The sequence below is a fragment of the Haliotis asinina genome, chromosome 2 (genome assembly GCF_037392515.1).
Source record: "Haliotis asinina isolate JCU_RB_2024 chromosome 2, JCU_Hal_asi_v2, whole genome shotgun sequence".
NCBI classification, from domain to species: Eukaryota; Metazoa; Mollusca; class Gastropoda; order Lepetellida; family Haliotidae; genus Haliotis; species Haliotis asinina.
Genome location: NC_090281.1, coordinates 892,755 through 915,836, shown reverse-complemented (window position 1 = coordinate 915,836; position 23,082 = coordinate 892,755). Strand labels below are relative to the sequence as shown.

Here is a 23,082-nt window from a genome sequence, read left to right as displayed (position 1 = left end):
TATTGTTGCCTTCCGTACGTGTGCTAGTGGCACTGTTGTGTATTGTTGCCTTCCATACCTGTGCTAGGGGAACTGTTGTGTATTGTTGCCTCCCATATGTGTGCTAGGGGCACTGTTGTGTATTGTTGCCTTCCATACCTGTGCCAGGGGCACTGTTGTCTATTGTTGCCTTCCAAACTTGTGCTACTGGCACTGTTGTGTATTGCTACCTTCCATGCTTGTGCTAGTGGCACTGTTGTGTATTGTTGCCTTCCATACTTGTGCTAGGGGCACTGTTGTGTATTGTTGCCTTCCATACTTGTGCTAGTGGCACTGTTGTGTATTGTTGCCTTCCATACCTGTGCTAGGGGAACTGTTGTGTATTGTTGCTTTCCATACTTGTGCTAGTGGCACTGTTGTGTATTGTTGCCTTCCATACTTGTGCTAGTGGCACTCTTGTGTATTGTTGCCTTCCATGTGTGTGCTAGGGGCACAGTTGTGTATTGTTGCCTTCCATACTTGTGCTAGGGGCACTGTTGTGTATTGTTGCCTTCCATACCTGTGCTAGGGGCACTGTTGTGTATTGTTGCCTTCCATACTTATGCTAGGGGCACTGTTGTGTATTGTTGCCTTCCATACCTGTGCTAGTGGAACTGTTGTGTATTGTTGCCTTCCATACATGTGCTAGGGGCACTGTTGTGTATTGTTGCCTTCCATACCTGTGCTATGGGCACTGTTGTGTATTGTTGCCTTCCAAACTTGTGCTAGGGGCACTGTTGTGTATTGTTGCCTTCCATACTTGTGCTAGTGGCACTGTTCTGTATTGTTGCCTTCCATATGTGTGCTAGTGGCACTGTTCTGTATTGTTGCCTTCCATATGTGTGCTAGGGGCACTCTTGTGTATTGTTTCCTTCCAAACTTGTGCTAGTGGCACTGTTGTGTATTGTTGCCTTCCATACTTGTGCTAGGGGCACTGTTGTGTATTGTTGTCTTCCATACTTGTGCTAGGGGCACTGTTGTGCATTGTTGCCTTCCATACGTGTGCTAGTGGCACAGTTGTCTATTGTTGCCTTCCATACTTGTGCTAGGGGCACTGTTGTATATTGTTGCCTTCCATATGTGTGCTAGTGGCACTGATGTGTATTGTTGCCTTCCATACTTGTGCTAATGGCACTGTTTTGTATTGTTGCCTTCCATACTTGCGCTAGTGGCACTGTTGTGTAGTGTTGCCTTCCATACTTGTGCCAGGGGCACTGTTGTGTATTGTTGCCTTCCATACCTGTGCTAGGGGCACTGTTGTGTATTGTTGCCTTCCATACCTGTGCTAGGGGCACTGTTGTGTATTGTTGCCTTCCATACCTGTGCTAGGGGCACTGTTGTGTATTGTTGCCTTCCATACCTGTGCTAGGGGCACTGTTGTGTATTGGTGCCTCCCATACCTGTGCTAGGGGCACTGTTGTTTATTGTTGCCTTCCATGCGTGTGCTAGTGGCACTGTTGTGTATTGTTGCCTTCCATGCTTGTGCTAGTGGCACTGTTGTGTTTTGTTCCCTTCCATACTTGTGCTAGGGGCACTCTTGTGTATTGTTGCCTTCCAAACTTGTGCTAGGGGCACTGTTATGTATTGTTGCCTTCCATACCTGTGCTAGGGGAACTGTTGTGTATTGTTGCCTTCCATACGTGTGCTAGTGGCACTGTTGTGTATTATTGCCTTCCATACCTGTGCTAGGGGAACTGTTGTGTATTGTTGCCTTCCATACGTGTGCTAGTGGCACTGTTGTGTATTGTTGCCTTCCATACCTGTGCTAGGGGAACTGTTGTGTATTGTTGCCTTCCATACCTGTGCTAGGGGCACTGTTGTCTATTGTTGCCTTCCATACTTGTGATAGTGGCACTGTTGTGTATTGTTGCCTTCCATGCTTGTGCTAGTGGCCCTGTTGTGTATTGTTGCCTTCCATACTTGTGCTAGTGGCACTGTTGTGTATTGTTGCCTTCCAAACTTGTGCTAGTGGCACAGTTGTCTATTGTTGCCTTCCATACTTGTGCTAGGGGCACTGCTGTGTATTGTTTCCTTCCATACTTGTGCTAGGGGCACTGTTGTGTATTGTTGCCTTCCAAACTTGTGGTAGGGGCACTGTTGTGTATTGTTGCCTTCCATACCTGTCCTAGTGGCACTGTTGTGTATTGTTGCCTTCCATACTTGTGCTAGTGGCACTGTTGTGTATTGTTGCCTTCCATACTTGTGCTAGGGGCACTGTTGTGTATTGTTGCCTTCCATATGTGTGCTAGTGGCACTGTTGTGTATTGTTGCCTTCCATACTTGTGCTAGTGGCACTGTTGTCTATTATTGCTTTCCATACTTGTGCTAGGGGCACTGTTTTGTATTGTTGCCTTCCATATGTGTGCTAGTGGCACTGTTGTGTAATGTTGCCTTCCATTCTTGTGCCAGGGGCACTGTTGTGTATTGTTGCCTTCCATACGTGTGCTAGGGGCACTGTTGTGTATTGTTGCCTTCCATACCTGTGCTAGGGGCACTGTTGTGTATTGATTCCTTCCATACCTGTGCTAGGGGCACTGTTGTGTATTGTTGCCTTCCATACGTGTGCTAGGGGCACTGTTGTGTATTGTTGCCTTCCATACCTGTGCCAGGGGCACTGTTGTCTATTGTTGCCTTCCAAACTTGTGCTAGTGGCACTGTTGTGTATTGCTACCTTCCATGCTTGTGCTAGTGGCACTGTTGTGTATTGTTGCCTTCCATACCTGTGCTAGGGGCACTGTTGTGTATTGTTGCCTTCCATACTTGTGCTAGGGGCACTGTTGTGTATTGTTGCCTTCCATACCTGTGCTAGGGGCACTGTTGTGTATTGTTGCCTTCCATGCTTGTGCTAGTGGCACTGTTGTGTATTGTTGCCTTCCATACCTGTGCTAGGGGAACTGTTGTGTATTGTTGCCTTCCACACTTGTGCTAGTGGCACTGTTGTGTATTGTTGCCTTCCATACTTGTGATAGTGGCACTGTTGTGTATTGTTGCCTTCCATGCTTGTCCTAGTGGCCCTGTTGTGTATTGTTGCCTTCCATACTTGTGCTAGTGGCACTGTTGTGTATTGTTGCCTTCCAAACTTGTGCTAGTGGCACAGTTGTCTATTCTTGCCTTCCATACTTGTGCTAGTGGCACTGTTGTCTATTGTTGCCTTCCATACTTGTGCTAGGGGCACTGTTTTGTATTGTTGCCTTCCATACTTGTGCTAGTGGCACTGTTGTGTATTGTTGCCTTCCATACTTGTGCTAGTGGCACTGTTGTGTATTGTTGCCTTCCGTACGTGTGCTAGTGGCACTGTTGTGTATTGTTGCCTTCCATACCTGTGCTAGGGGAACTGTTGTGTATTGTTGCCTTCCATACGTGTGCTAGGGGCACTGTTGTGTATTGTTGCCTTCCATACCTGTGCCAGGGGCACTGTTGTCTATTGTTTCCTTCCAAACTTGTGCTAGTGGCACTGTTGTGTATTGCTACCTTCCATGCTTGTGCTAGTGGCACTGTTGTGTATTGTTGCCTTCCATACTTGTGCTAGGGGCACTGTTGTGTATTGTTGCCTTCCATACTTGTGCTAGTGGCACTGTTGTGTATTGTTGCCTTCCATACCTGTGCTAGGGGAACTGTTGTGTATTGTTGCCTTCCATACTTGTGCTAGTGGCACTGTTGTGTATTGTTGCCTTCCATACTTGTGCTAGTGGCACTCTTGTGTATTGTTGCCTTCCATGTGTGTGCTAGGGGCACAGTTGTGTATTGTTGCCTTCCATACTTGTGCTAGGGGCACTGTTGTGTATTGTTGCCTTCCATACCTGTGCTAGGGGCACTGTTGTGTATTGTTGCCTTCCATACTTATGCTAGGGGCACTGTTGTGTATTGTTGCCTTCCATACCTGTGCTAGTGGAACTGTTGTGTATTGTTGCCTTCCATACATGTGCTAGGGGCACTGTTGTGTATTGTTGCCTTCCATACCTGTGCTATGGGCACTGTTGTGTATTGTTGCCTTCCAAACTTGTGCTAGGGGCTCTGTTGTGTATTGTTGCCTTCCATACTTGTGCTAGTGGCACTGTTCTGTATTGTTGCCTTCCATATGTGTGCTAGTGGCACTGTTCTGTATTGTTGCCTTCCATATGTGTGCTAGGGGCACTCTTGTGTATTGTTGCCTTCCATACTTGTGCTAGGGGCACTGTTGTATATTGTTGCCTTCCATATGTGTGCTAGTGGCACTGTTGTGTATTGTTGCCTTCCATACTTGTGCTAGTGGCACTGTTTTGTATTGTTGCCTTCCATACTTGCGCTAGTGGCACTGTTGTGTAATGTTGCCTTCCATACTTGTGCCATGGGCACTGTTGTGTATTTTTGCCTTCCATGCCTGTGCTAGGGGCACTGTTGTGTATTGTTGCCTTCCATACCTGTGCTAGGGGCACTGTTGTGTATTGTTGCCTTCCATACCTGTGCTAGGGGCACTGTTGTGTATTGTTGCCTTCCATACCTGTGCTAGGGGCACTGTTGTGTATTGGTGCCTTCCATACCTGTGCTAGGGGCACTGTTGTTTATTGTTGCCTTCCATACGTGTGCTAGTGGCACTGTTGTGTATTGTTGCCTTCCATGCTTGTGCTAGTGGCACTGTTGTGTTTTGTTGCCTTCCATACTTGTGCTAGGGGCACTCTTGTGTATTGTTGCCTTCCAAACTTGTGCTAGGGGCACTGTTATGTATTGTTGCCTTCCATACCTGTGCTAGGGGAACTGTTGTGTATTGTTGCCTTCCATACGTGTGCTAGTGGCACTGTTGTGTATTATTGCCTTCCATACCTGTGCTAGGGGAACTGTTGTGTATTGTTGCCTTCCATACGTGTGCTAGTGGCACTGTTGTGTATTGTTGCCTTCCATACCTGTGCTAGGGGAACTGTTGTGTATTGTTGCCTTCCATACCTGTGCTAGGGGCACTGTTGTCTATTGTTGCCTTCCATACTTGTGATAGTGGCACTGTTGTGTATTGTTGCCTTCCATGCTTGTGCTAGTGGCCCTGTTGTGTATTGTTGCCTTCCATACTTGTGCTAGTGGCACTGTTGTGTATTGTTGCCTTCCAAACTTGTGCTAGTGGCACAGTTGTCTATTCTTGCCTTCCATACTTGTGCTAGGGGCACTGCTGTGTATTGTTACCTTCCATACTTGTGCTAGGGGCACTGTTGTGTATTGTTGCCTTCCAAACTTGTGCTAGGGGCACTGTTGTGTATTGTTGCCTTCCATACCTGTCCTAGTGGCACTGTTGTGTATTGTTGCCTTCCATACTTGTGCTAGTGGCACTGTTGTGTATTGTTGCCTTCCATACTTGTGCTAGGGGCACTGTTGTGTATTGTTGCCTTCCATATGTGTGCTAGTGGCACTGTTGTGTATTGTTGCCTTCCATACTTGTGCTAGTGGCACTGTTGTCTATTATTGCTTTCCATACTTGTGCTAGGGGCACTGTTTTGTATTGTTGCCTTCCATATGTGTGCTAGTGGCACTGTTGTGTAATGTTGCCTTCCATACTTGTGCTAGGGGCACTGTTGTGTATTGTTGCCTTCCATACCTGTGCTAGGGGCACTGTTGTGTATTGTTGCCTTCCATACTTATGCTAGGGGCACTGTTGTGTATTGTTGCCTTCCATACCTGTGCTAGTGGAACTGTTGTGTATTGTTGCCTTCCATACATGTGCTAGGGGCACTGTTGTGTATTGTTGCCTTCCATACCTGTGCTATGGGCACTGTTGTGTATTGTTGCCTTCCAAACTTGTGCTAGGGGCTCTGTTGTGTATTGTTGCCTTCCATACTTGTGCTAGTGGCACTGTTCTGTATTGTTGCCTTCCATATGTGTGCTAGTGGCACTGTTCTGTATTGTTGCCTTCCATATGTGTGCTAGGGGCACTCTTGTGTATTGTTGCCTTCCATACTTGTGCTAGGGGCACTGTTGTATATTGTTGCCTTCCATATGTGTGCTAGTGGCACTGTTGTGTATTGTTGCCTTCCATACTTGTGCTAGTGGCACTGTTTTGTATTGTTGCCTTCCATACTTGCGCTAGTGGCACTGTTGTGTAATGTTGCCTTCCATACTTGTGCCATGGGCACTGTTGTGTATTTTTGCCTTCCATGCCTGTGCTAGGGGCACTGTTGTGTATTGTTGCCTTCCATACCTGTGCTAGGGGCACTGTTGTGTATTGTTGCCTTCCATACCTGTGCTAGGGGCACTGTTGTGTATTGTTGCCTTCCATACCTGTGCTAGGGGCACTGTTGTGTATTGGTGCCTTCCATACCTGTGCTAGGGGCACTGTTGTTTATTGTTGCCTTCCATACGTGTGCTAGTGGCACTGTTGTGTATTGTTGCCTTCCATGCTTGTGCTAGTGGCACTGTTGTGTTTTGTTGCCTTCCATACTTGTGCTAGGGGCACTCTTGTGTATTGTTGCCTTCCAAACTTGTGCTAGGGGCACTGTTATGTATTGTTGCCTTCCATACCTGTGCTAGGGGAACTGTTGTGTATTGTTGCCTTCCATACGTGTGCTAGTGGCACTGTTGTGTATTATTGCCTTCCATACCTGTGCTAGGGGAACTGTTGTGTATTGTTGCCTTCCATACGTGTGCTAGTGGCACTGTTGTGTATTGTTGCCTTCCATACCTGTGCTAGGGGAACTGTTGTGTATTGTTGCCTTCCATACCTGTGCTAGGGGCACTGTTGTCTATTGTTGCCTTCCATACTTGTGATAGTGGCACTGTTGTGTATTGTTGCCTTCCATGCTTGTGCTAGTGGCCCTGTTGTGTATTGTTGCCTTCCATACTTGTGCTAGTGGCACTGTTGTGTATTGTTGCCTTCCAAACTTGTGCTAGTGGCACAGTTGTCTATTCTTGCCTTCCATACTTGTGCTAGGGGCATTGCTGTGTATTGTTACCTTCCATACTTGTGCTAGGGGCACTGTTGTGTATTGTTGCCTTCCAAACTTGTGCTAGGGGCACTGTTGTGTATTGTTGCCTTCCATACCTGTCCTAGTGGCACTGTTGTGTATTGTTGCCTTCCATACTTGTGCTAGTGGCACTGTTGTGTATTGTTGCCTTCCATACTTGTGCTAGGGGCACTGTTGTGTATTGTTGCCTTCCATATGTGTGCTAGTGGCACTGTTGTGTATTGTTGCCTTCCATACTTGTGCTAGTGGCACTGTTGTCTATTATTGCTTTCCATACTTGTGCTAGGGGCACTGTTTTGTATTGTTGCCTTCCATATGTGTGCTAGTGGCACTGTTGTGTAATGTTGCCTTCCATTCTTGTGCCAGGGGCACTGTTGTGTATTGTTGCCTTCCATACGTGTGCTAGGGGCACTGTTGTGTATTGTTGCCTTCCATACCTGTGCTAGAGGCACTGTTGTGTATTGTTGCCTTCCATACCTGTGCTAGGGGCACTGTTGTGTATTGTTGCCTTCCATACGTGTGCTAGGGGCACTGTTGTGTATTGTTGTCTTCCATCCCTGTGCCAGGGGCACTGTTGTCTATTGTTGCCTTCCAAACTTGTGCTAGTGGCACTGTTGTGTATTGCTACCTTCCATGCTTGTGCTAGTGGCACTGTTGTGTATTGTTGCCTTCCATACCTGTGCTAGGGGAACTGTTGTGTATTGTTGCCTTCCACACTTGTGCTAGTGGCACTGTTGTGTATTGTTGCCTTCCATATGTGTGCTAGTGGCACTGATGTGTATTGTTGCCTTCCACACTTGTGCTAGTGGCACTGTTGTGTATTGTTGCCTTCCATACTTGTGGTAGTGGCACTGTTGTGTATTGTTGCCTTCCATACTTATCCTAGGGGCACTGTTGTGTATTGTTGCCTTCCATAATTGTGCTAGTGGCACTGTTGTCTATTGTTGCCTTCCATACTTGTGCTAGGGGCACTGTTTTGTATTGTTGCCTTCCATACTTGTGCTAGTGGCACTGTTGTGTATTGTTGCCTTCCATACTTGTGCTAGTGGCACTGTTGTGTATTGTTGCCTTCCGTACGTGTGCTAGTGGCACTGTTGTGTATTGTTGCCTTCCATACCTGTGCTAGGGGAACTGTTGTGTATTGTTGCCTTCCATACGTGTGCTAGGGGCACTGTTGTGTATTGTTGCCTTCCATACCTGTGCCAGGGGCACTGTTGTCTATTGTTGCCTTCCAAACTTGTGCTAGTGGCACTGTTGTGTATTGCTACCTTCCATGCTTGTGCTAGTGGCACTGTTGTGTATTGTTGCCTTCCATACTTGTGCTAGGGGCACTGTTGTGTATTGTTGCCTTCCATACTTGTGCTAGTGGCACTGTTGTGTATTGTTGCCTTCCATACCTGTGCTAGGGGAACTGTTGTGTATTGTTGCCTTCCATACTTGTGCTAGTGGCACTGTTGTGTATTGTTGCCTTCCATACTTGTGCTAGTGGCACTCTTGTGTATTGTTGCCTTCCATGTGTGTGCTAGGGGCACAGTTGTGTATTGTTGCCTTCCATACTTGTGCTAGGGGCACTGTTGTGTATTGTTGCCTTCCATACCTGTGCTAGGGGCACTGTTGTGTATTGTTGCCTTCCATACTTATGCTAGGGGCACTGTTGTGTATTGTTGCCTTCCATACCTGTGCTAGTGGAACTGTTGTGTATTGTTGCCTTCCATACATGTGCTAGGGGCACTGTTGTGTATTGTTGCCTTCCATACCTGTGCTATGGGCACTGTTGTGTATTGTTGCCTTCCAAACTTGTGCTAGGGGCTCTGTTGTGTATTGTTGCCTTCCATACTTGTGCTAGTGGCACTGTTCTGTATTGTTGCCTTCCATATGTGTGCTAGTGGCACTGTTCTGTATTGTTGCCTTCCATATGTGTGCTAGGGGCACTCTTGTGTATTGTTGCCTTCCATACTTGTGCTAGGGGCACTGTTGTATATTGTTGCCTTCCATATGTGTGCTAGTGGCACTGTTGTGTATTGTTGCCTTCCATACTTGTGCTAGTGGCACTGTTTTGTATTGTTGCCTTCCATACTTGCGCTAGTGGCACTGTTGTGTAATGTTGCCTTCCATAATTGTGCTAGTGGCACTGTTGTCTATTGTTGCCTTCCATACTTGTGCTAGGGGCACTGTTTTGTATTGTTGCCTTCCATACTTGTGCTAGTGGCACTGTTGTGTATTGTTGCCTTCCATACTTGTGCTAGTGGCACTGTTGTGTATTGTTGCCTTCCGTACGTGTGCTAGTGGCACTGTTGTGTATTGTTGCCTTCCATACCTGTGCTAGGGGAACTGTTGTGTATTGTTGCCTTCCATACGTGTGCTAGGGGCACTGTTGTGTATTGTTGCCTTCCATACCTGTGCCAGGGGCACTGTTGTCTATTGTTGCCTTCCAAACTTGTGCTAGTGGCACTGTTGTGTATTGCTACCTTCCATGCTTGTGCTAGTGGCACTGTTGTGTATTGTTGCCTTCCATACTTGTGCTAGGGGCACTGTTGTGTATTGTTGCCTTCCATACTTGTGCTAGTGGCACTGTTGTGTATTGTTGCCTTCCATACCTGTGCTAGGGGAACTGTTGTGTATTGTTGCCTTCCATACTTGTGCTAGTGGCACTGTTGTGTATTGTTGCCTTCCATACTTGTGCTAGTGGCACTCTTGTGTATTGTTGCCTTCCATGTGTGTGCTAGGGGCACAGTTGTGTATTGTTGCCTTCCATACTTGTGCTAGGGGCACTGTTGTGTATTGTTGCCTTCCATACCTGTGCTAGGGGCACTGTTGTGTATTGTTGCCTTCCATACTTATGCTAGGGGCACTGTTGTGTATTGTTGCCTTCCATACCTGTGCTAGTGGAACTGTTGTGTATTGTTGCCTTCCATACATGTGCTAGGGGCACTGTTGTGTATTGTTGCCTTCCATACCTGTGCTATGGGCACTGTTGTGTATTGTTGCCTTCCAAACTTGTGCTAGGGGCTCTGTTGTGTATTGTTGCCTTCCATACTTGTGCTAGTGGCACTGTTCTGTATTGTTGCCTTCCATATGTGTGCTAGTGGCACTGTTCTGTATTGTTGCCTTCCATATGTGTGCTAGGGGCACTCTTGTGTATTGTTGCCTTCCATACTTGTGCTAGGGGCACTGTTGTATATTGTTGCCTTCCATATGTGTGCTAGTGGCACTGTTGTGTATTGTTGCCTTCCATACTTGTGCTAGTGGCACTGTTTTGTATTGTTGCCTTCCATACTTGCGCTAGTGGCACTGTTGTGTAATGTTGCCTTCCATACTTGTGCCATGGGCACTGTTGTGTATTTTTGCCTTCCATGCCTGTGCTAGGGGCACTGTTGTGTATTGTTGCCTTCCATACCTGTGCTAGGGGCACTGTTGTGTATTGTTGCCTTCCATACCTGTGCTAGGGGCACTGTTGTGTATTGTTGCCTTCCATACCTGTGCTAGGGGCACTGTTGTGTATTGGTGCCTTCCATACCTGTGCTAGGGGCACTGTTGTTTATTGTTGCCTTCCATACGTGTGCTAGTGGCACTGTTGTGTATTGTTGCCTTCCATGCTTGTGCTAGTGGCACTGTTGTGTTTTGTTGCCTTCCATACTTGTGCTAGGGGCACTCTTGTGTATTGTTGCCTTCCAAACTTGTGCTAGGGGCACTGTTATGTATTGTTGCCTTCCATACCTGTGCTAGGGGAACTGTTGTGTATTGTTGCCTTCCATACGTGTGCTAGTGGCACTGTTGTCTATTATTGCCTTCCATACCTGTGCTAGGGGAACTGTTGTGTATTGTTGCCTTCCATACGTGTGCTAGTGGCACTGTTGTGTATTGTTGCCTTCCATACCTGTGCTAGGGGAACTGTTGTGTATTGTTGCCTTCCATACCTGTGCTAGGGGCACTGTTGTCTATTGTTGCCTTCCATACTTGTGATAGTGGCACTGTTGTGTATTGTTGCCTTCCATGCTTGTGCTAGTGGCCCTGTTGTGTATTGTTGCCTTCCATACTTGTGCTAGTGGCACTGTTGTGTATTGTTGCCTTCCAAACTTGTGCTAGTGGCACAGTTGTCTATTCTTGCCTTCCATACTTGTGCTAGGGGCACTGCTGTGTATTGTTACCTTCCATACTTGTGCTAGGGGCACTGTTGTGTATTGTTGCCTTCCAAACTTGTGCTAGGGGCACTGTTGTGTATTGTTGCCTTCCATACCTGTCCTAGTGGCACTGTTGTGTATTGTTGCCTTCCATACTTGTGCTAGTGGCACTGTTGTGTATTGTTGCCTTCCATACTTGTGCTAGGGGCACTGTTGTGTATTGTTGCCTTCCATATGTGTGCTAGTGGCACTGTTGTGTATTGTTGCCTTCCATACTTGTGCTAGTGGCACTGTTGTCTATTATTGCTTTCCATACTTGTGCTAGGGGCACTGTTTTGTATTGTTGCCTTCCATATGTGTGCTAGTGGCACTGTTGTGTAATGTTGCCTTCCATTCTTGTGCCAGGGGCACTGTTGTGTATTGTTGCCTTCCATACGTGTGCTAGGGGCACTGTTGTGTATTGTTGCCTTCCATACCTGTGCTAGAGGCACTGTTGTGTATTGTTGCCTTCCATACCTGTGCTAGGGGCACTGTTGTGTATTGTTGCCTTCCATACGTGTGCTAGGGGCACTGTTGTGTATTGTTGTCTTCCATACCTGTGCCAGGGGCACTGTTGTCTATTGTTGCCTTCCAAACTTGTGCTAGTGGCACTGTTGTGTATTGCTACCTTCCATGCTTGTGCTAGTGGCACTGTTGTGTATTGTTGCCTTCCATACCTGTGCTAGGGGAACTGTTGTGTATTGTTGCCTTCCATACGTGTGCTAGGGTTACAGTTGTGTATTGTTGCCTTCCAAACTTGTGCTAGTGGCACTGTTGTGTATTGTTGCCTTCCATGCTTGTGCTAGTGGCACTGTTGTGTATTGTTGCCTTCCATACCTGTGCTAGGGGAACTGTTGTGTATTGTTGCCTTCCATACGTGTGCTAGGGTTACAGTTTTGTATTGTTGCCTTCCAAACTTGTGCTAGTGGCACTGTTGTGTATTGTTGCCTTCCATGCTTGTGCTAGTGGCACTGTTGTGTATTGTTGCCTTCCATACTTGTGCTAGTGGCACTGTTGTGTATTGTTGCCTTCCATACTTATGCTAGTGGCACTGTTGTGTATTGTTGCCTTCCATATGTGTGCTAGGGGCACAGTTGTGTATTGTTGCCTTCCATACTTGTGCTAGTGGCACTGTTGTGTATTGTTGCCTTCCATACTTGTGCTAGTGGCCCTGTTGTGTATTGTTGCCTTCCATACTTATCCTAGGGGCACTGTTGTGTATTGTTGCCTTCCATACTTGTGCTAGTGGCACTGTTGTCTATTGTTGCCTTCTATGCTTGTGCTAGGGGCACTGTTTTGTATTGTTGCCTTCCATACTTGTGCTAGTGGCACTGTTGTGTAATGTTGCCTTCCATACTTGTGCTAGTGCCACTGTTGTGTATTGTTGCCTTCCATACTTGTCCTAGGGGCACTGTTGTGTATTGTTGCCTTCCGTACGTGTGCTAGTGGCACTGTTGTGTATTGTTGCCTTCCATACCTGTGCTAGGGGCACTGTTGTGTATTGTTGCCTTCCATACCTGTGCTAGGGGCACTGTTGTGTATTGTTGCCTTCCATACGTCTGCTAGTGGCACTGTTGTGTATTGTTGCCTTCCATACCTGTGCTAGGGGCACTGTTGTCTATTGTTGCCTTCCAAACTTGTGCTAGTGGCACTGTTGTGTATTGCTACCTTCCATGCTTGTGCTAGTGGCACTGTTGTGTATTGTTGCCTTCCATACTTGTGCTAGGGGCACTCTTGTGTATTGTTGCCTTCCATACTTGTGCTAGTGGCACTGTTGTGTATTGTTGCCTTCCATACCTGTGCTAGGGGAACTGTTGTGTATTGTTGCCTTCCATATTTGTGCTAGTGGCACTGTTGTGTATTGTTGCCTTCCATACTTGTGCTAGTGGCACTGTTGTGTATTGTTGCCTTCCATATGTGTGCTAGGGGCACAGTTGTGTATTGTTGCCTTCCATACTTGTGCTAGTGGCACTGTTGTGTATTGTTGCCTTCCATACTTGTGCTAGGGGCACTGTTTTGTATTGTTGCCTTCCATACTTATGCTAGTGGCACTGTTGTCTATTGTTGCCTTCCATACCTGTGCTAGTGGAACTGTTGTGTATTGTTGCCTTCCATACATGTGCTAGGGGCACTGTTGTGTATTGTTGCCTTCCATACCTGTGCTAGGGGCACTGTTGTGTATTGTTGCCTTCCAAACTTGTGCTAGGGGCACTGTTGTGTATTGTTGCCTTCCATACTTGTGCTAGTGGCACTGTTGTGTATTGTTGCCTTCCATATGTGTGCTAGGGGCACTCTTGTGTATTGTTTCCTTCCAAACTTGTGCTAGTGGCACAGTTGTCTATTGTTGCCTTCCATACTTGTGCTAGGGGCACTGTTGTATATTGTTGCCTTCCATATGTGTGATAGTGGCACTGTTGTGTATTGGTGCCTTCCATACTTGTGCTAGTGGCACTGTTTTGTATTGTTGCCTTCCATACTTGCGCTAGTGGCACTGTTGTGTAATGTTGCCTTCCATACTTGTGCCAGGGGCACTGTTGTGTATTGTTGCCTTCCATACCTGTGCTAGGGGCACTGTTGTGTATTGTTGCCTTCCATATTTGTGCTGTGGGCACTGTTGTGTATTGGTGCCTCCCATACCTGTGCTAGGGGCACTGTTGTGTATTGGTGCCTCCCATACCTGTGCTAGGGGCACTGTTGTGTATTGTTGCCTTCCATACTTGTGCTAGTGGCACTGTTGTGTATTGTTGCCTTCCATGCTTGTGCTAGTGGCACTGTTGTGTTTTGTTGCCTTCCATACTTGTGCTAGGGGCACTCTTGTGTATTGTTGCCTTCCAAACTTGTGCTAGGGGCACTGTTATGTATTGTTGCCTTCCATACCTGTGCTAGGGGAACTGTTGTGTATTGTTGCCTTCCATACGTGTGCTAGTGGCACTGTTGTGTATTATTGCCTTCCATACCTGTGCTAGGGGAACTGTTGTGTATTGTTGCCTTCCATACGTGTGCTAGTGGCACTGTTGTGTATTGTTGCCTTCCATACCTGTGCTAGGGGAACTGTTGTGTATTGTTGCCTTCCATACCTGTGCTAGGGGCACTGTTGTCTATTGTTGCCTTCCATACTTGTGATAGTGGCACTGTTGTGTATTGTTGCCTTCCATGCTTGTGCTAGTGGCCCTGTTGTGTATTGTTGCCTTCCATACTTGTGCTAGTGGCACTGTTGTGTATTGTTGCCTTCCAAACTTGTGCTAGTGGCACAGTTGTCTATTGTTGCCTTCCATACTTGTGCTAGGGGCACTGCTGTGTATTGTTACCTTCCATACTTGTGCTAGGGGCACTGTTGTGTATTGTTGCCTTCCAAACTTGTGGTAGGTGCACTGTTGTGTATTGTTGCCTTCCATACCTGTCCTAGGGGCACTGTTGTGTATTGTTGCCTTCCATACTTGTGCTAGTGGCACTGTTGTGTATTGTTGCCTTCCATACTTGTGCTAGGGGCACTGTTGTGTATTGTTGCCTTCCATATGTGTGCTAGTGGCACTGTTGTGTATTGTTGCCTTCCATACTTGTGCTAGTGGCACTGTTGTCTATTATTGCTTTCCATACTTGTGCTAGGGGCACTGTTTTGTATTGTTGCCTTCCATATGTGTGCTAGTGCCACTGTTGTGTATTGTTGCCTTCCATACTTGTGCCTGCTGCACTGTTGTGTATTGTTGCCTTCCATACGTGTGCTAGGGGCACTGTTGTGTATTGTTGCCTTCCATACCTGTGCTAGGGGCACTGTTGTGTATTGTTGCCTTCCATACCTGTGCTAGGGGCACTGTTGTGTATTGTTGCCTTCCATACGTGTGCTAGGGGCACTGTTGTGTATTGTTGCCTTCCATACCTGTGCCAGGGGCACTGTTGTCTATTGTTGCCTTCCAAACTTGTGCTACTGGCACTGTTGTGTATTGCTACCTTCCATGCTTGTGCTAGTGGCACTGTTGTGTATTGTTGCCTTCCATACCTGTGCTAGGGGAACTGTTGTGTATTGTTGCCTTCCATACGTGTGCTAGGGTTACAGTTGTGTATTGTTGCCTTCCAAACTTTTGCTAGTGGCACTGTTGTGTATTGTTGCCTTCCATGCTTGTGCTAGTGGCACTGTTGTGTATTGTTGCCTTCCATACCTGTGCTAGGGGAGCTGTTGTGTATTGTTGCCTTCCATACGTGTGCTAGGGTTACAGTTGTGTATTGTTGCCTTCCAAACTTGTGGTAGGGGCACTGTTGTGTATTGTTGCCTTCCATGCTTGTGCTAGTGGCACTGTTGTGTATTGTTGCCTTCCATACTTGTGCTAGTGGCACTGTTGTGTATTGTTGCCTTCCATACTTATGCTAGTGGCACTGTTGTGTATTGTTGCCTTCCATATGTGTGCTAGGGGCACAGTTGTGTATTGTTGCCTTCCATACTTGTGCTAGTGGCACTGTTGTGTATTGTTGCCTTCCATACTTGTGCTAGTGGCACTGTTGTGTATTGTTGCCTTCCATACTTATCCTAGGGGCACTGTTGTGTGTTGTTGCCTTCCATACTTGTGCTAGTGGCACTGTTGTCTATTGTTGCCTTCCATACTTGTGCTAGGGGCACTGTTTTGTATTGTTGCCTTCCATACTTGTGCTAGTGGCACTGTTGTGTAATGTTGCCTTCCATACTTGTGCTAGTGGCACTGTTGTGTATTGTTGCCTTCCATACTTGTCCTCGGGGCACTGTTGTGTATTGTTGCCTTCCGTACGTGTGCTAGTGGCACTGTTGTGTATTGTTGCCTTCCATACCTGTGCTAGGGGCACTGTTGTGTATTGTTGCCTTCCATACCTGTGCTAGGGGCACTGTTGTGTATTGTTGCCTTCCATACGTGTGCTAGTGGCACTGTTGTGTATTGTTGCCTTCCATACCTGTGCTAGGGGCACTGTTGTCTATTGTTGCCTTCCAAACTTGTGCTAGTGGCACTGTTGTGTATTGTTGCCTTCCATGCTTGTGCTAGTGGCACTGTTGTGTATTGTTGCCTTCCATACTTGTGCTAGGGGCACTCTTGTGTATTGTTGCCTTCCATACTTGTGCTAGTGGCACTGTTGTGTATTGTTGCCTTCCATACCTGTGCTAGGGGAACTGTTGTGTATTGTTGCCTTCCATATTTGTGCTAGTGGCACTGTTGTGTATTGTTGCCTTCCATACTTGTGCTAGTGGCACTGTTGTGTATTGTTGCCTTCCATATGTGTGCTAGGGGCACAGTTGTGTATTGTTGCCTTCCATACTTGTGCTAGTGGCACTGTTGTGTATTGTTGCCTTCCATACTTGTGCCAGGGGCACTGTTGTGTATTGTTGCCTTCCATACCTGTGCTAGGGGCACTGTTGTGTATTGTTGCCTTCCATATTTGTGCTGTGGGCACTGTTGTGTATTGGTGCCTCCCATACCTGTGCTAGGGGCACTGTTGTGTATTGGTGCCTCCCATACCTGTGCTAGGGGCACTGTTGTGTATTGTTGCCTTCCATACTTGTGCTAGTGGCACTGTTGTGTATTGTTGCCTTCCATGCTTGTGCTAGTGGCACTGTTGTGTTTTGTTGCCTTCCATACTTGTGCTAGGGGCACTCTTGTGTATTGTTGCCTTCCAAACTTGTGCTAGGGGCACTGTTGTGTATTGTTGCCTTCCATACCTGTGCTAGGGGAACTGTTGTGTATTGTTGCCTTCCATACGTGTGCTAGTGGCACTGTTGTGTATTATTGCCTTCCATACCTGTGCTAGGGGAACTGTTGTGTATTGTTGCCTTCCATACGTGTGCTAGTGGCACTGTTGTGTATTGTTGCCTTCCATACCTGTGCTAGGGGAACTGTTGTGTATTGTTGCCTTCCATACCTGTGCTAGGGGCACTGTTGTCTATTGTTGCCTTCCATACTTGTGATAGTGGCACTGTTGTGTATTGTTGCCTTCCATGCTTGTGCTAGTGGCCCTGTTGTGTATTGTTGCCTTCCATACTTGTGCTAGTGGCACTGTTGTGTATTGTTGCCTTCCAAACTTGTGCTAGTGGCACAGTTGTCTATTGTTGCCTTCCATACTTGTGCTAGGGGCACTGCTGTGTATTGTTACCTTCCATACTTGTGCTAGGGGCACTGTTGTGTATTGTTGCCTTCCAAACTTGTGGTAGGTGCACTGTTGTGTATTGTTGCCTTCCATACCTGTCCTAGGGGCACTGTTGTGTATTGTTGCCTTCCATACTTGTGCTAGTGGCACTGTTGTGTATTGTTGCCTTCCATACTTGTGCTAGGGGCACTGTTGTGTATTGTTGCCTTCCATATGTGTGCTAGTGGCACTGTTGTGTATTGTTGCCTTCCATACTTGTGCTAGTGGCACTGTTGTCTATTATTGCTTTCCATACTTGTGCTAGGGGCACTGTTTTGTATTGTTGCCTTCCATATGTGTGCTAGTGCCACTGTTGTGTATTGTTGCCTTCCATACTTGTGCCTGCTGCACTGTTGTGTATTGTTGCCTTCCATACGTGTGCTAGGGGCACTGTTGTGTATTGTTGCCTTCCATACCTGTGCTAGGGGCACTGTTGTGTATTGTTGCCTTCCATACCTGTGCTAGGGGCACTGTTGTGTATTGTTGCCTTCCATACGTGTGCTAGGGGCACTGTTGTGTATTGTTGCCTTCCATACCTGTGCCAGGGGCACTGTTGTCTATTGTTGCCTTCCAAACTTGTGCTACTGGCACTGTTGTGTATTGCTACCTTCCATGCTTGTGCTAGTGGCACTGTTGTGTATTGTTGCCTTCCATACCTGTGCTAGGGGAACTGTTGTGTATTGTTGCCTTCCATACGTGTGCTAGGGTTACAGTTGTGTATTGTTGCCTTCCAAACTTTTGCTAGTGGCACTGTTGTGTATTGTTGCCTTCCATGCTTGTGCTAGTGGCACTGTTGTGTATTGTTGCCTTCCATACCTGTGCTAGGGGAACTGTTGTGTATTGTTGCCTTCCATACGTGTGCTAGGGTTACAGTTGTGTATTGTTCCTTCCAAACTTGTGGTAGGGGCACTGTTGTGTATTGTTGCCTTCCATGCTTGTGCTAGTGGCACTGTTGTGTATTGTTGCCTTCCATACTTGTGCTAGTGGCACTGTTGTGTATTGTTGCCTTCCATACTTATGCTAGTGGCACTGTTGTGTATTGTTGCCTTCCATATGTGTGCTAGGGGCACAGTTGTGTATTGTTGCCTTCCATACTTGTGCTAGTGGCACTGTTGTGTATTGTTGCCTTCCATACTTGTGCTAGTGGCACTGTTGTGTATTGTTGCCTTCCATGCTTATCCTAGGGGCACTGTTGTGTGTTGTTGCCTTCCATACTTGTGCTAGTGGCACTGTTGTCTATTGTTGCCTTCCATACTTGTGCTAGGGGCACTGTTTTGTATTGTTGCCTTCCATACTTGTGCTAGTGGCACTGTTGTGTAATGTTGCCTTCCATACTTGTGCTAGTGGCACTGTTGTGTATTGTTGCCTTCCATACTTGTCCTCGGGGCACTGTTGTGTATTGTTGCCTTCCGTACGTGTGCTAGTGGCACTGTTGTGTATTGTTGCCTTCCATACCTGTGCTAGGGGCACTGTTGTGTATTGTTGCCTTCCATACCTGTGCTAGGGGCACTGTTGTGTATTGTTGCCTTCCATACGTGTGCTAGTGGCACTGTTGTGTATTGTTGCCTTCCATACCTGTGCTAGGGGCACTGTTGTCTATTGTTGCCTTCCAAACTTGTGCTAGTGGCACTGTTGTGTATTGTTGCCTTCCATGCTTGTGCTAGTGGCACTGTTGTGTATTGTTGCCTTCCATACTTGTGCTAGGGGCACTCTTGTGTATTGTTGCCTTCCATACTTGTGCTAGTGGCACTGTTGTGTATTGTTGCCTTCCATACCTGTGCTAGGGGAACTGTTGTGTATTGTTGCCTTCCATATTTGTGCTAGTGGCACTGTTGTGTATTGTTGCCTTCCATACTTGTGCTAGTGGCACTGTTGTGTATTGTTGCCTTCCATATGTGTGCTAGGGGCACAGTTGTGTATTGTTGCCTTCCATACTTGTGCTAGTGGCACTGTTGTGTATTGTTGCCTTCCATACTTGTGCTAGGGGCACTGTTTTGTATTGTTGCCTTCCATACTTATGCTAGTGGCACTGTTGTGTATTGTTGCCTTCCATACCTGTGCTAGTGGAACTGTTGTGTATTGTTGCCTTCCATACATGTGCTAGGGGCACTGTTGTGTATTGTTGCCTTCCATACCTGTGCTAGGGGCACTGTTGTGTATTGTTGCCTTCCAAACTTGTGCTAGGGGCACTGTTGTGTATTGTTGCCTTCCATACTTGTGCTAGTGGCACTGTTGTGTATTGTTACCTTCCATATGTGTGCTAGGGGCACTCTTGTGTATTGTTTCCTTCCAAACTTGTGCTAGTGGCACAGTTGTCTATTGTTGCCTTCCATACTTGTGCTAGGGGCACTGTTGTATATTGTTGCCTTCCATATGTGTGCTAGTGGCACTGTTGTGTATTGGTGCCTTCCATACTTGTGCTAGTGGCACTGTTTTGTATTGTTGCCTTCCATACTTGCGCTAGTGGCACTGTTGTGTAATGTTGCCTTCCATACTTGTGCCAGGGGCACTGTTGTGTATTGTTGCCTTCCATACCTGTGTTAGGGGCACTGTTGTGTATTGTTGCCTTCCATATTTGTGCTGGGGGCACTGTTGTGTATTGGTGCCTCCCATACCTGTGCTAGGGGCACTGTTGTGTATTGTTGCCTTCCATACGTGTGCTAGTGGCACTGTTGTGTATTGTTGCCTTCCATGCTTGTGCTAGTGGCACTGTTGTGTTTTGTTGCCTTCCATACTTGTGCTAGGGGCACTCTTGTGTATTGTTGCCTTCCAAACTTGTGCTAGGGGCACTGTTATGTATTGTTGCCTTCCATACCTGTGCTAGGGGAACTGTTGTGTATTGTTGCCTTCCATACGTGTGCTAGTGGCACTGTTGTGTATTGTTGCCTTCCATACCTGTGCTAGGGGAACTGTTGTGTATTGTTGCCTTCCATACGTGTGCTAGTGGCACTGTTGTGTATTGTTGCCTTCCAAACTTGTGCTAGTGGCACTGTTGTGTATTGTTGCCTTCCAAACTTGTGCTAGTGGCACAGTTGTCTATTGTTGCCTTCCATACTTGTGCTAGGGGCACTGTTGTGTATTGTTGCCTTCCATACTTGTGCTAGGGGCACTGTTGTGTATTGTTGCCTTCCAAACTTGTGCTAGGGGCACTGTTGTGTATTGTTGCCTTCCATACCTGTGCTAGGGGCACTGTTGTGTATTGTTGCCTTCCATACTTGTGCTAGTGGCACTGTTGTGTATTGTTGCCTTCCATACTTGTGCTAGTGGAACTGTTGTGTATTGTTGCCTTCTATATGTGTGCTAGGGGCACAGTTGTGCATTGTTGCCTTCCATACTTGTGCTAGTGGCACTGTTGTGTATTGTTGCCTTCCATACTTGTGCTAGGGGCACTGTTGTGTATTGTTGTCTTCCATACTTGTGCTAGGGGCACTGTTGTGCATTGTTGCCTTCCATATGTGTGCTAGTGGCGCTGTTGTGTATTGTTGCCTTCCATACTTGTGCTAGTGGCACTGTTGTGTATTGTTGCCTTCCATACCTGTGCTAGGGGAACTGTTGTGTATTGTTGCCTTCCATATGTGTGCTAGGAGCACTGTTGTCTATTGTTGCCTTCCATACTTGTGCTAGGGGCACTGTTGTGTATTGTTGCCTTCCATACCTGTGTTAGGGGAACTGTTGTGTATTGTTGCCTTCCATACGTGTGCTAGGGGCACTGTTGTGTATTGTTGCCTTCCATATGTGTGCTAGTGGCGCTGTTGTGTATTGTTGCCTTCCATACTTGTGCTAGTGGCACGGTGTTCCACATTATCAATAACGTAGTGGGATTCAATGATGATTGGCCACAGCAGCGTGTGTCAAAGCTTTCCGGGCCCAGTAGAGTGGGTCAATGAGTATCTGGTGTAAGAGCATGGGTCAACACATTTCTCACCCAATAGAGTGGGTTGATGCTCCATTGGCCCAATATTTGGGTGGAGATAAACATCTAGTTTATGATGTATTTATGCCTTGTTTAATCGTCAGGTAGCTTAGCTCACAGAAGATGCATTGTGATTGTCTGGGAATTAACTCACTGTTCCAATCATGTTTCACATGTTTCTACTGTTGTAGAGGCCACGGGATCTGGTGGAGAGTGCCACACACCTGCAAATGAGGTTCGAGAACTTGATACAGGGACAAGAAGAGATGCTGATCTTCGCTCAGAGAGGTAATAGTGAGTTGAGAGATATGTGGTGTGAGTACTGCCCAGGCTAAAAGAGTTAACAGTAATACTCTTGTGATGTCGGAGGTGTAACAGTGACTTGTTAAATGTGGCTGTTTTAAAAGGCATTGTTTGATCAGTGCTCATAATGTCAGTCACTGGATTGTCTGAGAGAGAAGAGCAAATAAACATGTTTATTTCTGAGTGAGGATATAGTGTCAGTATAGTGCTGCTTTTCTTGTACGCAGGTTCCAACATGTGCGCCGCATGTTTATTTCACTATCTGGGAGTCGTCATTCCATCACAGCAAAACATCATGGCATCTGTCATTTAGTGTTTGTGATCTCATTCCTATAAACCGGTTCCAGGGTTCAAGTCGTTCATCAGGGCATATGCCACATACCCTCATCACCTAAAGTCTATCTTGAAGATCCCTGACCTTCACCTTGGTCATGTTGCCAAAATGTTTGGACTACGGGAAGCACCAGCTGGTATTGGAGACAGGATGGGACACCATGTTGTAAAGAAACGAAAACAGAGGTGGGTAACCATTCCTTTGTTCCAGTGAAGAGAAATATTCTACATTCTATTTCACATGTTATACAGTGGTACTCTATGGCAGTAAACATTGACTCTTCCTTTGAAACTGATTGTGTAACACTGTCACCATGTTGAAACAGATGTTATATACAGGTAGTCACCCTATTGAGACTTGTGAGAGACTGTCACATTACTGAGACAAATGAAAGACTGTCACCCTGTTGAGACTGGTGAAAGACAGCCATCCTATTGAGGCTTATGAGAGACTGTCACATTACTGAGACAGATGAAAGACTGTCACCGTATTGAGACTGGTAAAAGACTGTCATCCTAATGAGACTGGTGAAAGACTGTCACCCTACTGAAACTGATTAAAGACTGTCACTCTTTTGAGACTGATGAAACACTGTCACACAATAGAGACTGGTGAAAGACTGTCACCCTATGGAGACTGGTGAAAGGCCGTCACCCTATTGAGACTGGTGAAAGACTGTCACCCTATGGAGACTGGTGAAAGACTTTCACCTTTTTGAGACTGGTGAAAGACTGTCAATTTGTTGACATTGTTTGAGACTATCACCTGCCAGACATGTTCAGTCATCCCTATGTTTTTAACAGACCAGGGCTCCCGCGAAGCAGAAAGCCTGAGGTATCAGAGTTTGACAGCGGCTTCATGAAGACAAAGACCAAAACCTTGGGCCCACGAAAGAAGAAATACAAAAAGAGGAAGCTAAAGGGGCCTAAATGAATTCTTTTTTAATTATTTGTTCAAATATTGTTAATAAAAACCTTTGTTATAGAGTTTTTCAGTCTGTCTGCAATTCCAATCATTGTACTAATCCTCGAACTAACATATGCCTCAGACAGTGCAACATGACACCTCACATTGCAACAGACGACCCCTGACATGCAGATCCTTGTGGACGACGACGCCTGACACCCAGTACTCAGTAACAAATGACACCTGGCACCCCGTACTCAGTAACAAATGACACCTGGCACCCCGTACTCAGTAACAAATGACACCTGACATCCCGTACTCAGTAACAAAGGACACCTGACATCCCGTACTCAGTAACAAATGACACCTGACATCCCGTACTCA

At 46.6% G+C, this 23,082-nt stretch overlaps 1 protein-coding gene across 1 annotated transcript in view; it reads left to right on the top strand.

The window, feature by feature from the left end:
- LOC137273091 (ATP-dependent DNA helicase DDX31-like) overlaps positions 1-22,779 on the top strand; it is a 95,229-nt gene extending 72,450 nt beyond the window's left edge. The window contains exons 15-17 of the mRNA XM_067805539.1: positions 21,347-21,443; positions 21,806-21,977; positions 22,596-22,779. Of these exons, the coding sequence (XP_067661640.1) occupies positions 21,347-21,443; positions 21,806-21,977; positions 22,596-22,725 (399 nt within the window). The 3' untranslated portion in view covers positions 22,726-22,779. The remainder of the gene's footprint in view (positions 1-21,346; positions 21,444-21,805; positions 21,978-22,595) is intronic.
- Positions 22,780-23,082: the final 303 nt, after the last annotated feature.